The sequence below is a fragment of the Platalea leucorodia genome, assembly GCF_965183815.1.
Source record: "Platalea leucorodia genome assembly, chromosome: 4".
In the NCBI taxonomy this organism is placed as follows: Eukaryota; Metazoa; Chordata; class Aves; order Pelecaniformes; family Threskiornithidae; genus Platalea; species Platalea leucorodia.
In genome coordinates this window covers 77081178-77096663 of record NC_138826.1, presented here as the reverse complement: position 1 = coordinate 77096663, position 15486 = coordinate 77081178, and the positions used below count along the sequence as shown (strand labels likewise).

General features: G+C 35.3%; 1 protein-coding gene across 5 annotated transcripts in view; it reads right to left on the bottom strand.

Moving 5' to 3' along the window:
* The window catches only part of NR2C1 (nuclear receptor subfamily 2 group C member 1), a 60112-nt gene that overhangs the window by 22564 nt on the left and 22062 nt on the right, over positions 1 to 15486 (bottom strand). For 4 of the 5 annotated variants that reach the window (XM_082310350.1, XM_082310348.1, XM_082310351.1 and 1 more), the window contains 6 exons: positions 14964 to 15071; positions 9859 to 10089; positions 6396 to 6477; positions 3366 to 3545; positions 751 to 898; positions 559 to 649 (listed from right to left, as the gene is read on the bottom strand). In XM_082310350.1, the coding sequence (XP_082166476.1) occupies positions 559 to 649; positions 751 to 898; positions 3366 to 3545; positions 6396 to 6477; positions 9859 to 10089; positions 14964 to 15035 (804 nt within the window). In that variant the 5' untranslated portion in view covers positions 15036 to 15071. The remainder of the gene's footprint in view (positions 1 to 558; positions 650 to 750; positions 899 to 3365; positions 3546 to 6395; positions 6478 to 9858; positions 10090 to 14963; positions 15072 to 15486) is intronic. The other variant, XM_082310352.1, reaches the window with a different exon arrangement.

The window sequence follows — 15486 nt, the reverse complement described above, 5'->3', positions numbered from 1 at the left end:
AATTTAACAACAGCTAGAAAAACACAAAAGCTTCCTACTGTGCACGTGTAGGGAAGTTACCACATGGCTTTAGTGGATCAGTAAGTGTAACAAAATGGAAACAAAGGAAAACCAGCTCAGAAATAAGATTGTTGCTGAGATAGCTCTTATAAGCTTTGCAAAAAAATTAGCGATTCAGGGGAAAAATACCTAACAGTATTTATGAAATGCACTGCGATAATGCCCTGTGAGGTTTTGCAAACATCTCACTTCATTGGTACAAAAGAAATATCCAAGTGTCAGGATTGCCCAATACAAAGAAAAATAAGGCAGCCCTTAAAGCTCCCTAAAAATGTGGAGGAAGGCATTTACTTTGTAGAGTTTTTAGCATTTTTACTATGCAAGGCTAAAACCATTCTTGTGAAGAGAAGGCACCTGCAACACTGGCTAATGTAAAGGAGTGTTTTTAAAATGAATTTAACAAAACATAAGTACAACAAAACAGAACACCCTTCCCTCCCTACATACACAATTACAGCAATCGACTCTACTTAATGTATCAGTCATATCATCATATACCTTATCTGGAGTCATCAGCACAGTAGGCTCACTTTTTATTGCAGACTGATGGATGTTAACAAACATTCCTGATTCCAGCAGACCTGTTGATCTGACACAAAACAGCACACATTTTAATTTTGATGAACTTTAAAATTAATTTCTCCTGATTCAAGAAACAGAGATAGCTGCTTCTGAGTAGAATTTACATACCTTGCTGTTTCATTGTCTGTTACAAAAGTTGGAGTTGCAGCTAATGGACTACGAAGATCTTTCCGAATGTAGATTTTTTCTGTAGAAGCTGCACAGTTTGAAGATTTTTCTCTTGACACTTCAATAGGTTTCCTCTCACACTGCACAGCTAACAAAACAATATGCAACTATTAAGTTACATCCCAAATTACAGACTAAGAAAGAATCCTTTTTTTCCCTCTACTTAATCTGCAATTTTAAATAATGATTCTGAAAATAACTAAAAAAAAAAAAAAAAAAAGAAAATCCTATAACCAATAAGCTAACAACTTGGGTAAAAACCAACACACCAATTTGATTTGTTCTTAATGAAAGGATGTAGTAGCCAAAGTCTGAGACCAAACATATAGACACTAAATTTTTCAAGTTACACTAAAGGGAAAAATCACCTTATACCTTATTTTTAATTTGGATCTTTAAGTGGAGGCTTATGGTTTCTCCTTCTCCCAATTTCACTATCCCACACACTCAGTTCATTCGTGAAGGACTCATGGTACCTTTTTACACAGATCGTGGGTCTGGGTTGAACCCACGTAACTTTATGCACTTAAAGAAGCTTCTCAGGTTAGGACCTTAGACAATATAGAGGGAAAGGGACATTCATAAAGTTCAGTTCAGACCATTTAAGATCTGGGCGACATCCTGACCCAGAGTCACTGACTTCAGAGAAGAAGCAGATTTTTAATTTGAATAGCTCAACACAACTAGGTGGAATGAATCTGGGCTTTAGTCTACAGATACATCACCTTGCTTTGGATGGATTAGAGAACATTAAAATGAAACTTACAGTATTATACCCTATGGGGAGCTCTCTAGCTCTACAGAATAATGCCAAAAGAAATCAGTTTACAGTTCGATTTTAAAAGTTTAAAAGGAAAATTTAATTTCTGGAAAAATAACATAACAGTAGCATAACATTGCTACTGTAAAACTTAATTAATAAAAGGTATTTACAAAGTACAAATCTTTTAAAAATATGCAGTAAGTTGTTCTTCCACAATTTTGAAGCGGTGCAAGTCATTTTATAGATTGGAATAAGATCCTGAAAGAGAGTCACAAACCAGGCCTATATGTAATTTAAAATATGTATCAATTCACCAGCCTGATAAGCACTGCCTACTGGCTAGCAGAGCCTCTTCAATATTGTACTGCACATAGAAACTGTTTAAGCCTATAAAGAGAATCCCAAATGATCATTACTTTAAACCACAAATGTAAACAGGAAAAAAAATCTATTTTTTTCTTCAATTATGCAGTTTTGGAAAATGTGTGACTAAAAAAAAAAAGTTTTCAAGTTAGTAGTAGACTGTGATACTATTCAAATTTTTACACTGATAAGTATCATAAAACCAAATGTCATAATATCATCAAGTATTGACAATGCCATTAAAGCTAGCCCGTAACCCACAAATGGTGCTTTGAAAGGGTGGGAGATGGAGGCAGAAGTCTTTTATCTTCCTTTGCTAAGCTAACCCTGTGCTCGCTAGCTGGATCTTAGTTTGCTGAGAAAGGGCCAAGACTTCTTCAAGGGACAAACAACCCTGCTGAGGGAGCTACAGTACAAGGCAGTGCTGAGCCTTCTTTCCTCTCCCCACTCCACCGAAGAATGAGACTTCTTTTCTCCAAACAATCCTCACCTCTGCTCAGCATTCCCCCACAACCCAGAGATCCTTTTCCTGCCTTCTGACCCCCAACCCCAGTGATTTTGTTCTGCTTGAAGAGTCTTCCGTGGAGGTGCAAAGTACTGCCAGCTGAACTAAGGGGTAAAGGAGGAAAGATCCACTTTCACCGCCCCAGCTTTTCCTCCCTTTCTGAATTAATTTCCTCTGTGCTGGAAAATGGTTACTGGTTTCTGCTGACAGAAGCAGGGCTGTAAGGAGGGGAATGTCCACAGAGGTTCAAGAGGGTCAGCAAAATAGAGATGGATGGCAGAGAGCAGAGCACAAGACTAATACTGTGTGTATAGCAACAGCGTGGCAGTATTGGGGCTGAAGAATTCATCTATTGCTTGATTTTCTGCGTATTTAGTATTCTGATGCTGCTGTGGTATTACAGTATCACTACACCCAATGTATGGAAATCTAAAAAGGAACTTGAAATCTACAGGAATCAGTAAGAACTGATCTCTAGATCACTATGGATCTCTGCATTGTGAATAACTGTCTCTGCAGAGATTCGCCAAGAGTGAACAGCAATTGCCAGCAACCTCAGTTGTGGAAAAAGTGCCAAGAAGGTAGAAGGATTTGAAACGCTCAATACCTTCATTTACACATAGAAAAATGGAACTGCATATATAAAAACCGAACATGAAGACATGTTTGACATTTGCCACCTAAGAATAACAATTAATTCACTTTTACCACATGCAATATACTTATTGTCACACAATATGTATGCTTGAAAACATTTCAGACATCTGATACACCAAACTTGCATGATTCTTTAAAAGAAAAAGATATAATGATTTAAAAATATAAAATCAAAGTAACAATTTGTATTAATACAAAGCATATCTTTTGTAGCACAAACTTTAACATAGCTGCCAGCTAAAATAATTTACACTTATTCAGACTTACAATCTTGTTTCATCCCAAACGCAATGCATCTCTGCAGCCTACAGTACTGACATCGATTCCGGTGGTGTTTGTTAATGACACAGTCTTTTGTTCCTCGGCACGAATAAACTAAATTCTTCCGTATACTCCTTTTAAAGAATCCTTTGCATCCTTCACAAGTTACTGCTCCATAGTGACGCCCTAGTTACAGAACAAAATAAATCATGACCTTAATTTTACACTGTAACGTTATTTTTTTTTAGAGTTTATATTTATTAAAACCAAAATATTTGCTATTTTACCCAGAAAAAGAACACTTTTTTCCCCCACAGTTTACAGATCTTAAAACATATCATGGCTATAAAACAACATAAAAAAGCAAGTGAACCATTTTTCTAGTTCAAAGCACTTAAACAGGACAGATTTTACAAATAGGCAAGTTGCTTATTAAATTCTTGCTGAATCTGTTGACAGCAGTGTTAAAAGAAAGCTAAGAAAACAGGTCAGCAAGAACATAGAAGAAACTCTTCTAATTTATACATTCTTTAGCAATTTTTTAAAAACGTCCCTACAGTCCAGCCCCGTTATTGCTCATTACAAATTCAGCTACTGAAATTGTATGCATTAAATCTAATGGAACCACGGAAAGTGCAAACATGGCATTTGACAGCAGTGGTAATGACTTCAAAGCTTTACTTTCACCTTTCATTTTCCTAACAGGGTAACAGTATATCCTTAAGTTCTTTCAGTAAAAGTTCAATGAGAGAATAATGTAAAATAGCTAAATAATCTTTCTAAAAAATCAGTTCTTATGTGAATTTTCTAATATATAATACTAACATAAAAAATTTTCCAGGATTGACTACAGAAAAGAGTCAAGTTCAAAAATTATTTTTCAGAAGTAAATTGGTTTGATTCTGCTATAGCACAAAATACTAAAATATTACTAAAAAGTACTGGTTTTGATTAAGGCATGCTTGGCAATTCCAACGACTTTAATTCCATGATCCTGAAGAAAAAAAAAAATTCTAAACCTGAAGATCACTGACAAACACTCAAAATACATAGTGTGGAGGCACCAAGGCTGCTCTTTGAACTAAGTAGGGCATATTAGCAAAATAAATCGCAAATATGAACTAATGTAAGGGAAAACATATTTTTAGATTCTTTCCTCACTCCTCACAAACTTTTTTTTAGATACATTAATCTTGCCTGCCTGAAGTTTCTAGAAATTGATAGGTTTTCTAGATTCCTTTATCACAACCATTTTACCAGACTACTAAAATGTGGAATTTATGAAAATTTATTTTATATTAAAAGAATATCACTAAGAGTAACATTTTAAAAGCAGCTGAATGTGAATACTTAATTTCCATCCTGCAAAGTGCCTGGGCTGCTTCTTTACCTACTCTTTGATGTAGCTGCTTGGACTTCAGCTTGGAGGTGACTGCAAAGGAGTCTGCATGACACTGCTTGTCACACGGGAGGCTCCCCAGAACCTGCAGCTGCTCAGGCAAACATGGCACTCTCCCCAAATTCGCTACCAGTGCTTGACAACCCTGGGCCAGGACAGGAGGAATATCTCCTGGGATCTCCAGCCTCTCAAGGAATACTCCAGCCCTCCACCGCAGAGCCAGGAGACTCTTGCCAATTGGAACGGACTAATCAGATCCTTGCCTTATGTTTGGCAGAAATTTCCTTTGAGATGGGTGAAATCTGACATGTATTTAGAGATCTAGGAACTACAATTTTTATTCTAAACTTTGCTGCAGTAGAAAATTTCCAATTGGTTTTCTTTTCTAGGCAGTTTGTTCTACATCCTACTACTTCTCATGATGATATCCTAACATTAATTGCTTCTTCCCCGGCCCCCCCATTTTTATACGCTTTATTTCTATTACTTCCCAAAAGGAGCGTTTAACTGCAGCTGCCATATTTTGATATTACTGGAGGTCCATCACACAGACTTCACTCTGACAAACCATAAGAATTTTCTGATGGAGCAACCATGTCCGTACATAATCTAATTTTAGCTAACTAAGTAAAGAGCAAAGTTAAATGTCTCATCTCTCTTCCACCCTGTTATCTTCTGTAACAAAGAAAGTGCAAAGAAAAAGAAGCTTTCAGCTAAACCATGCTGAGGAACAGCTCTTGTAGTTCTCTTTCTCTCTCTCTTTTTTTTTTTTTTAATAAAAAAGACAAGACACCCTCTCAGTAATTCCACCTCTGGCTGATCTGGAACACCTGGTGGCAGGCACACATGCAAAGGGAATGTGGGAGACAGTTCTCCAGCGCACTGCTCCCGTTATTCTTCTTTCCAGTCTCTTAATATCATTAAACAAAATTTAGTGCACGAAATGTATTGCTTTTCTTACCTTAGCACTCTACTTTGGTGGCAGTATATGAATATATGATTCTTAAGCTTATTTTTTACTGGAACTATAATGCATTTTTACAATTTTAGCAATGGTTTTTCAAATAACTGTCCTGCAGGAGTTATTTTTTTATACATATATAGGGATATATATATATAGGGATATATATAGAGGGATATATATATAGATAGATTTTTTTATATATATATATCCCTTGCCTACTGGTTTCATATTTAAAATAATGAACAGGTTTTTCATATATTTTAAGAGAACCTGTCAACAATAACAGAGTTCACCACACAGCCTTATTTTAAGGAGGAAAAAACTCTCAACATTGTCGCCTAAGTAATTTTATCAGCTGAATTTTTATAACAGAAAACAAAATTTATCAGCCTAAGAAAAAAAGGCAAAAACTACCTGGTAGAAAACATTAAATTTATAATGTAAACCAACAATAAATAAGTCCACCCATGGACACTAGAGTAACATTTAGTGTAATTCTCCACTGAAAGAGTAGTGTATCCTTTCTGTTTGTGCACAGGTGTGTGTATATATATATATACACACACACACGTATATGCATGCAAACTGTTATATAGCTTCAGAAGAATTTTAAACTGCTTTTATAAAATTGCACCACCTTAAAAAGAAAAAAAAGAAAGAAAAAAGTAAATACCTGATGCCTTGTCTCCACATACAACACACAGATCAAATACTTTATTTAGGCCCTGTTCATTGGGAGAGTTGTCTGTTAAAATCTGGAAAAAAGTGTGAAAGAATTTAATTTTTCTTTTTCTTACCATCAAGAAAGATTAAAGTAAATCTCATGCTTGTGGTCTTCCTCTAAGACAGGGGACGAAAATACAAGGTATGAGGTTTACTTGACTACATTTTACAGTCTTCATAGACACAAAGGAGCTACCTGCCATGCCATTGAGCTCCTTTTCAGGATGGAACAAAAGTTTTACTTGTAATATTTCTGAAAAGATTTCAAGATTTCATTTATCTAAATACTACCTCTGCAGAAAGGACTGACATTTTGAAAAACATTTAGCATCTGCATAGTCTTACCTTTTGTTCAATTTTGTATTTATCCTAATGACTTGTTCATAGTACAAAAGAGACTGAAGCATTAAACAGATGGAACAAAAAAAATCCCTTGTACTATATCTACATTCAGATTTATTAACTCATATTTTTATAATACACATAAATGGTGGACCAATAGAAAACATGCTCTGGACACTATCATTAACTATCAAATGGTATATAGTTTGGCTCTCAGTAACAGTTTGACATTATTACAGTATTCTTGCCTTGTCTCATTCATTTATATCTGGTACCTGTAAACTTCATTAAGCACATAATATTAGAACCCCAGCACTAAAGGGCAGGCGCCTTCCATTTGATCTTTAAAAACTCTATCCCACTGCGACATAAATAAAGCACAGCAAAAAATTTAAAAAAGGAACACACATGATCACAAGTAACAACCAAGCATCATCTTGACAATAACATAAAGCGGAAAAGAACAAATTCTTCTTCCCATTAAAGAGATTATAATTTAGAAGTTTTAAGAGTTTCTAACTTCTACTGTGTCTTAATGGGAAGTCAGACTCTCTCATTCTTGCTTTGTGTATTCAAAACAGGACCTCTGATAAAAAGAAAGATAACTCACTGAAAGAGAAACTACCCTATCTTCTATAGAGAAAATTAAGAAATCACTCTTATTTGAATGTTTGGAAGATAGTATAGATGATATATACGGGAACATTTAACAAGCATACTTCTTTCTAGTTAGCCTTTGTTAACAATGCTGTCTCAGAGATTCATCTATTAAGTTGTCTTTTAATATAACATCTTTTTAAGAAAAATAATATCGATGAGTTAAAAGAACTTTAACCTTTCATTCCTTCCTAATCTCCATTATTAACATTATGTATTTTCATGATATTATATAAAATATATATAAACAAATTCTAAGTCCTTCCATAAATGAAACCTGCATTGAAATGGGAAGTTCCACTTAAGAAAGGACTACAGAATTTGGCCCATGAGGAGATAAAAGGCAGAGAACTCATCAACTGACATTGAACACGAAGAATAAAAATTGATTATTAAGATGAAGAAGAATCACTGAAGGTGAAACAGATGATGGGAAAAAGGGCCTTGCCAAATGAGTCAATGTAAAGATCAGATGCAATAAAGGAGAGGTTTTTTGCAGAGCTAATGAACTGGCATTTCAAGTGAAGGCTACAGAAGAATAACAAAACAGGTGAAATTGCAGGTGAAAAGATCATTTAGGGGAGAAAATATGAAAGATCCCAAAGAGGATGCAGTTGAACAACAAATGGATGATACTCTGTATTTCACCAACTTTAAGCAGGGGAAAAAAAAAATCTCTACCCATACATATTAACTGACAACAGAAAAATCTAACTAAAGTGACAGAATACTCCGTTGTCTCTCAAACTAACCTATTTTGCCCAAACTGTACAACCAGAACTGGAGCTTTTAATTTTTTTGTCCAGTCTTTCCCTATACCTGAATTTTGCTCTTTAAATCAGCGTGGCACACTTCTCATCTGGTTTATACTTTTGTTGAGGTTTACTTAAAATACAAAATGTATGATACCACTAAACATGCTTAAATGTGTCTCAATAGGATTGACTTTTGTTACTGCTCCCCTATTCATAGCAATCAAATTCTTTGGAGGAAGGACCTTGGATGTCCATTTGCAAAGATTTGTGAGTTTCAAAAAAATTATGCCATATACAATATAGAGAAACATTTCAAGCTTGCACAACATGTGGGTAGTGAATCAGGGTAGTGGACTGGCTCCCAGCAGAGCACAAACTAAAAAGATCAGGGGTCTTTGGTTAGGGAAAGAGATTACTTGGAAGAGGATATGATAGTGACTTATAAAAACAATAGAATCCTTTGTCGCTCTTTCTTACAGTGCAAGAGGCACCTAATTAAATATTTCTCTCAGATTAAATTAACAAAAGCATTCTTTGCACAACATACAATTATACTATGGGATATTATACAGACCAAAGCGTATATGGCCTATATAAATAACAAAAAAGGTTATTAAACTTTAGTGGCAGCTATCAAACATGACGGTCTCACTGCAATCTCCAAATCAGGAGGTTGCTCTAAACCATCAACTCATGGAAGTGAAAGGATATAGTCAGAAGGATCATTATTTACTTGTCCAATTTTTAATACCTTTCCTTAAGCACTTGTTTCTGGCCATTGTTGAAATTTAAGATACTAAGTGGACTGTAGCTGTCCTAATGTTGCCTGGCCTTCCACTCTGACGTATTTTAACAGCAGCATAAATGTACATGGGTAAACGATATGCAGTAACTACACTTCAGCTGGAGTGTAGTAATCTCCTACTTCATGCTGAAGGAGCTCACATCTCCCAGGTCTTCTGTGCATGTTCTTCATGCTCTTCACACCAGTGCCATGCCATCCTTGCCACGTGAGGATATGGGGCAGAAAGCTTGGAAGTTGGAGGGTGAGGACTCCTACACAACGTGTGTGGAAGTAAGGTGCACTGGAGACCAGTGTAGGGAGTTACGACCCTGACTAGTTACAATCTCACATTAGTAAACCCAAAATCTTTATAGTGTTATTTTCCCACCCCCACTGAGTAATGTACTTCCCTACTAGTCTCTTGGAGAAACTACCTTGGAGTACAAAAATTCACACAGCTGAACAGTAGTTACAACAGCGTACAAAAAGGAAAAGAAGCAGAAGGAAATGTTAAGTGATAAAGACAAGAAAGAAAAGAGTATGTTTTCAACAATACATGAAAACACATGGAGAGTCAATGAAGCAGAAATAAAGAAGGACTGTTGGTACAGCAGGAGCTGGAAATGACAATAAAAATAACAGTATTCTTTCTAATCTCATAAGCCAGGGTATAAATTCTAAAACCAATAAATTTACAAAAAAAAAGTTTTCATTATAATTTTTAAGTATCCATACTGAGTCCTAATGCAAGGGAAAGTATACTGTTAAAAAAAACCAACCTCAAAAAAGGAGAACCCAGACAGACATATTTGGAAATAAAACATCTCTTCTTATCCCATTTGAACCAAAATGATGAAATAAAGTGGATTATCTACCTGGATGTGTTGTGCAGATATATCAGGGGATGCAAAAAACAGTTGGTTGACACCTGCAGCATCTGGAGTTGCTAGGATAACTTTTCCTGGAGTGGAATCTTGTCTGGCAAGGATCACCTTGCTTGGGGTAGAGCCATCATGATTTGTTAAGATGAACTGCTTGCCTGCTGAGCTCTGATCAAGTGCTGTAACAATCTGAATCTTCTGGCCCGTCTGCTGATCTGTGACAATCTAATAATACATTTATCTCAAATTGTTATGCTAATTTAAGTTCACCTTTAGGGCCCAATCTGGGCACTTGAAGAAAACGGGAATTTTGCCTTTGACATTTGTGAAGCAGGATCATCTTCCCCTCTGTCACACAAGAGTGAAGTAAACTCAGGTGAAACCTTGGATTTTCACTGTATTTGAAACACACTTCAATCAAGAGTGTTTGAAGTCAAAACCTGAATTCATACTCAAATTTTACAAATGGCCCGTGCTTTTACAACACTGCTGAAAACCCTGACAAATTCTAGCATCCAGAATTCGATGTAGCTCAGCCCTAGGACCCGTCAGGTTACGAGAAATCTTAACACCTGAATTCACTGCATACCACATGAAGTGCTTAGCACCTCCCAGATTTGGCTGCTTAACAAGAAACTTCTTAAAAACACAAATATAGACTTGCAACTGAAAAAACTAAGCACCAAACAGCAAGAAAAGCAATAACTTGTTGAACCTGTACATACACTTTAGGCTTCATTTTTTTTGGTCTTTTTTAACATATATGTTCCTAAATAGAATAAATAAAACAGAATCTCTTTCCCTGCCATTTTTTCTTTTTTTTAAAGGAAAAACTTACTTTCGTGGTTCATTTCATAATCAAGAACAGACATACAGACTGTTTTTTTCCATTTTATCCCTGTTTCCAAGCACAAATACAGCAGAACTTTATTCAATAATCCTTCAGTAAATTCCATTTTTTGCCAGCTTTGCTGGAAGATTATAATCCTCAGAGAAAATAATCAAGATTCCACAGTTGTTCTATTATAAATGTCACTTTTAGTTACCTCCTGCCTTTCTCCATCAAAATGCCTATACGGAAAACTGCCTGGATTATTCTGCAGATTAAGGAGAACCATCCTACGAAGACTGTTTCCTGAACTATAGATAAATAAAATAGCTCCAATTAATTTTTTTTTTTACCTATAACCAAACAGTCATGTCCATCTATCCATCCCTAACATTTATATGGTCCTTATTACTGATGAAACAATTTATTTTATGGCCTAACACTTATAATTAGTTTCATGTAATGAAGGCAGCAATATTAATTATATTTTCTAGGTGGAGAACAGGGGCACAAAGAAACTGAATGAGGCATAATTTCACATAAGTCTTCATCAAATTGCACCTTCTCAACTAGCTTATTACTTTCTCTAAATGTTGAATATACTTAAATTTGTTTCAAAAACCTGTGTATAGCTTACATTTTAAAAAGATAAGCAGCAAGAGATATAAATTATTGAGTACCTAATTTCAGCAGTTACAAATCAATATTACCACTTCCAAACATACAGAAATTATGAGTTTCAAAATATACAAAAGGAATCTGTTTCCTTCAGGCGGCCTTTTGCTATTAACATTGTAATGGCTCAGATTTCAAATTTTTTTCTCTGTAAAACACAATTGAAAACTTATTTAAGAGAGCAGGTAAGATGATAAAATTCCAGAGGCTAAAGATACAAGAAAAGAACATAAATTATCATGAGATTTGGGGTGTACGGTTGGAAGACAATGCAAAAACCCCACAATAGTTATCAATACAATTAATACAGAGTTTTCCATTCAGTTTTCTCAGATATCCACATGTCTGGGACCACAAATGACTATAGCAGTCCCTTATTTCTCCTTTCTGTTCCTTTATGTTTGTTCTATATTCTTTAGAAGGCAAACTTTCTTGCCCTTTTAATTCCTTTCTTTGCTTAACTTTCTCCTTTCATTCCATTTTTCTTCATTTTACAGTGTTTATTTCTCCTGTGCCACTTCTGGCTATTTTCAAAGCAGCTGATGTTCACTTCCCCTTCTCTTCAAACACGTCTACTTTATTTGGATTAGGAAAAATCCAATGCATGTTATCCTCAACAGGGTGCACACATGTACAAAAGCCAAACACAGAATATTGTGCTGTTTCTTGAATTTCCATACCTGCTCTTTGAAAGACATGAAATCTGTCTCCCTACGAAAACTTAAAAGTGCAACTATGTGCATATCAAAAAAGGCATATAATTCATCTAGTTAGGTTTATGCAAAGTATAGTATAAAACTAACTCAAAAGCCAGCATGTCCCAAACAATGAAGATACAAATTTGACCTAAAGTTGAAATTAATTTTTTGATATATATGCTAAATTATCTTTTTTCCTATTGTAGTCCAGCTCCGTAATTTAAAAAAGGTATGTATTTGTAGATAAATATGGCAGGACAGTAGGCAGAAGAACCATTGCTACAATTCACCTCCTATTTAACAAATAGTGTCCCAATTCTTCAAATGGCTTCCTGCAATTCTAGGAGGATGCCAGTGTAGTTTTCACTACATGATATAGTAGGTATAGTGCTATTCAATCTGCACAAATGGTTTCTGCAGCTGTCAAGCATTTGACAACTGACAGAGGCATAACAGAAAGCAGTTTAAACAATAAAGCACAGTCTGTCTGCAGCTGACCTCTTATGGCCATATACCTGCAAAAACTCCACCTAAATCGCAATGGGACTCTGAAAAGTGGAGCAGTCCACCATAGTATAACAACTTGCAGTACCTAAATGTTGAGATAAGAGAAAAAAATAATCAGAGGGAAAAAGAAAGCCACTGTCAAGGGAATCCATCAGGGCTCAGTGACAACACATTGTTTCTTAATAATCTGAAACTCAATATTGCTAAAGGGATAACGTTATAAAACAGGAATATCTTAATTCAGGATTGCATGCTTAAAAAATACACTTCCCCCATGTATTTAATTTAAGCACCCTGATGATAATGGAGGATAGTATTTTTGTTTATTGCTTTTAAGCCTTGTCCATTAAAAAGTTTTGACTTCTATTTGAACATCATTTCAATAAATTGAATAGCTCGATAATTATGTGTTCCTATTTTAGGGAAAAAAAGGTGTCTAAACAGAGAGGACTAATCCACCTGTTTATAAGAGCCAGTTTTGAACAGAAATGTCTGTTTAACAACAAATGTGACATTCAAATTTATCCTACAGAAACGTTAGCATTCCCTAAGAAGGGTGACTAATGAAACATGTTTTAAAGAACATTTTGCTGAGGATTTTGTATTTCAAGATTTCAGATAATTATTTATGTGCATTTAACAATAATAAAATAAAAGAAAAAATATTGATTGAAAACATAAACTCAAAATGAATCAATTTAACATTTATATTGAACATTTCACTGAGATGTATTTGTTCTTACAAACTACTCTTCACATAAATTCTGCTTTGAGGAAAGTTTTCATTACTAAGTTCTATCTCATATCTAATTTGTTGTTATTGATATTGGTGACATGTTTGTAGATGCTTGTTGCAGGAAGGATGCCATTTGACTGAGTGCTGTTCCACACATATCAAGAGACAACCACCGCCCCAAAGCGCCTACCATCCATTCTGAAGCAAGGATCAATGAGTGTGGTGAAAAAAGCCAAGGGACAAAGTAGCTGGGTTAGAAAAAAGTGATCTTCCAGCTACATGAGATAATGAAAAACTATATACAGGTCCCCGTCCCTAGAAATACAATTCTTCCATGTTCATCATATTTGCAGTAATTACAGTGCCTAATCAAAAGTAGTTCTCCCCCCCCAAAAAAGGTGACAATCAAGGGTTAGAAGTCTGCCACTGGCTTTGAACCAACAGAACTGTCCTGCTGTTCAACAATAAAGGCTCATGGGTTTCTATGTCATCATCCCGCATTAAGACCCCGATGCTGAAACTACACTAAATGGCTTCACACTACAGGGACATTATAGCATACAGGTATTGACAATGAAAACAGAGGATAAAGAGATGGTGGTTAATTGATTAACATAAATTAGTTAATAAAAGGTACAGCTGTACACAAAATGTAGAAAAGGAGTGGAGGTAGCTGAAAGAATAAACATCTACTGGATAGACAAGACCGGTACCATGACTAGAGCACAGGCAGGGGGTGATAAATCAAACCAAAAAGATCATGTATGGGGGGTGGCTGTGAAGAGTCTCGGAAGGTTGAAAGCTTGAATGCAATGCACTGAAACAGGAAAAAACAGTGGAAAACATTGAAGAGTGAAGCCAGCAAAAGACAAAGCAGCCAAGATTATACTAGCAGCTGGCTTGCTTAAATGAGAGTGTTTTTGTATGCAACAACTTATATCTGAGAATATTTTTTAAATTTATTCTGCAGTTGATATTTTTCTCTAGGATGAAATTTAAAAATAAAACGTTTGCAAGGACTCGCACTGACTTTTAAGAGATAAAATATAAAATTCTATTCCTCAAATACTCCTAATCTCCACATACATACATCTGTGTTGATTTAACTACCGACATCGCCAAAAACCTCCTACCCTCACTTGAACTGGAGATTATTACCTGGCCAGGCTATGAATTAGCATACTGGGACATATAGCATTGGTTGGGACAACCAAAAACCAGTATCCTTCTCAGACATTAGGTTGCCTTGCACTTTTTCATGACTTGTATCAATGATACAATGCAGTATTTACCTCCCTCCCTGCTCCAAAATGTAGAAATGTTCCAGCAACTCAGTTGAATTACCAAATCTAAAAATTATTCAGCTTTTAAAGAGCAATATCATTACAGTATCAGGAAAAGTCTTTTTCTGTTCAGTGGTTGTAATTTTTTGTAAATCTTAAAATTCTTAGGAGAAAAAAAGAAAAAAAAAGGGGGGGGGAAAGCATTGGAATGATGACTTATTCCTGTTTATATAGAAATGACCTCTGCCACCCAGGGCTGAGTATTTACATTTAAGCAAATAATATGACGCAAATAAAAAAAGAACCATATGTGAAAACTGGCAGAAATAATAGTTCATCTCTGCTTTTAAAATATATCAGATGAAACATACCTGTATACGTTGTGGTAAAGAAAGGCCTGAATCTGCAGGGACAATCTGTATTCGTTGTGCTGTCCCATCCATTAGTGTTTGTGTAACAGCTCCCTGTGAATGGGTAATCTACAAAAAAAGAAACAAATGTAATGGATTGTCAAGGGATGTACTACCTTAAGGATGGACACACTACCTTAATGGACAAAACCTTACGTTTTCACTAACTTCTGATTTCTCTGCATAAGGCAATGGGAAGTCTGACACTCTTACTGTATAAGTAATGCAAATGCTTGTAATCTAATAGCTTAATTTTACTAGTTAGAAAATTCTATTGATTTCACTGTTTTAAACCCATTTTGAAATACCTTCCAATTTGAAATTTAGAAACACATCAAGTAAAACAACTCATTGTTTTCAAGTCCATGTAAGTCAATCAGACTGAATATTTATTATTGTTGATGTTCATGAGACACATACTAAACACAATAGCTTTCCTCATAGCTGTGCTACATTTACACTAAAATATTTTTCCCTTAATGGC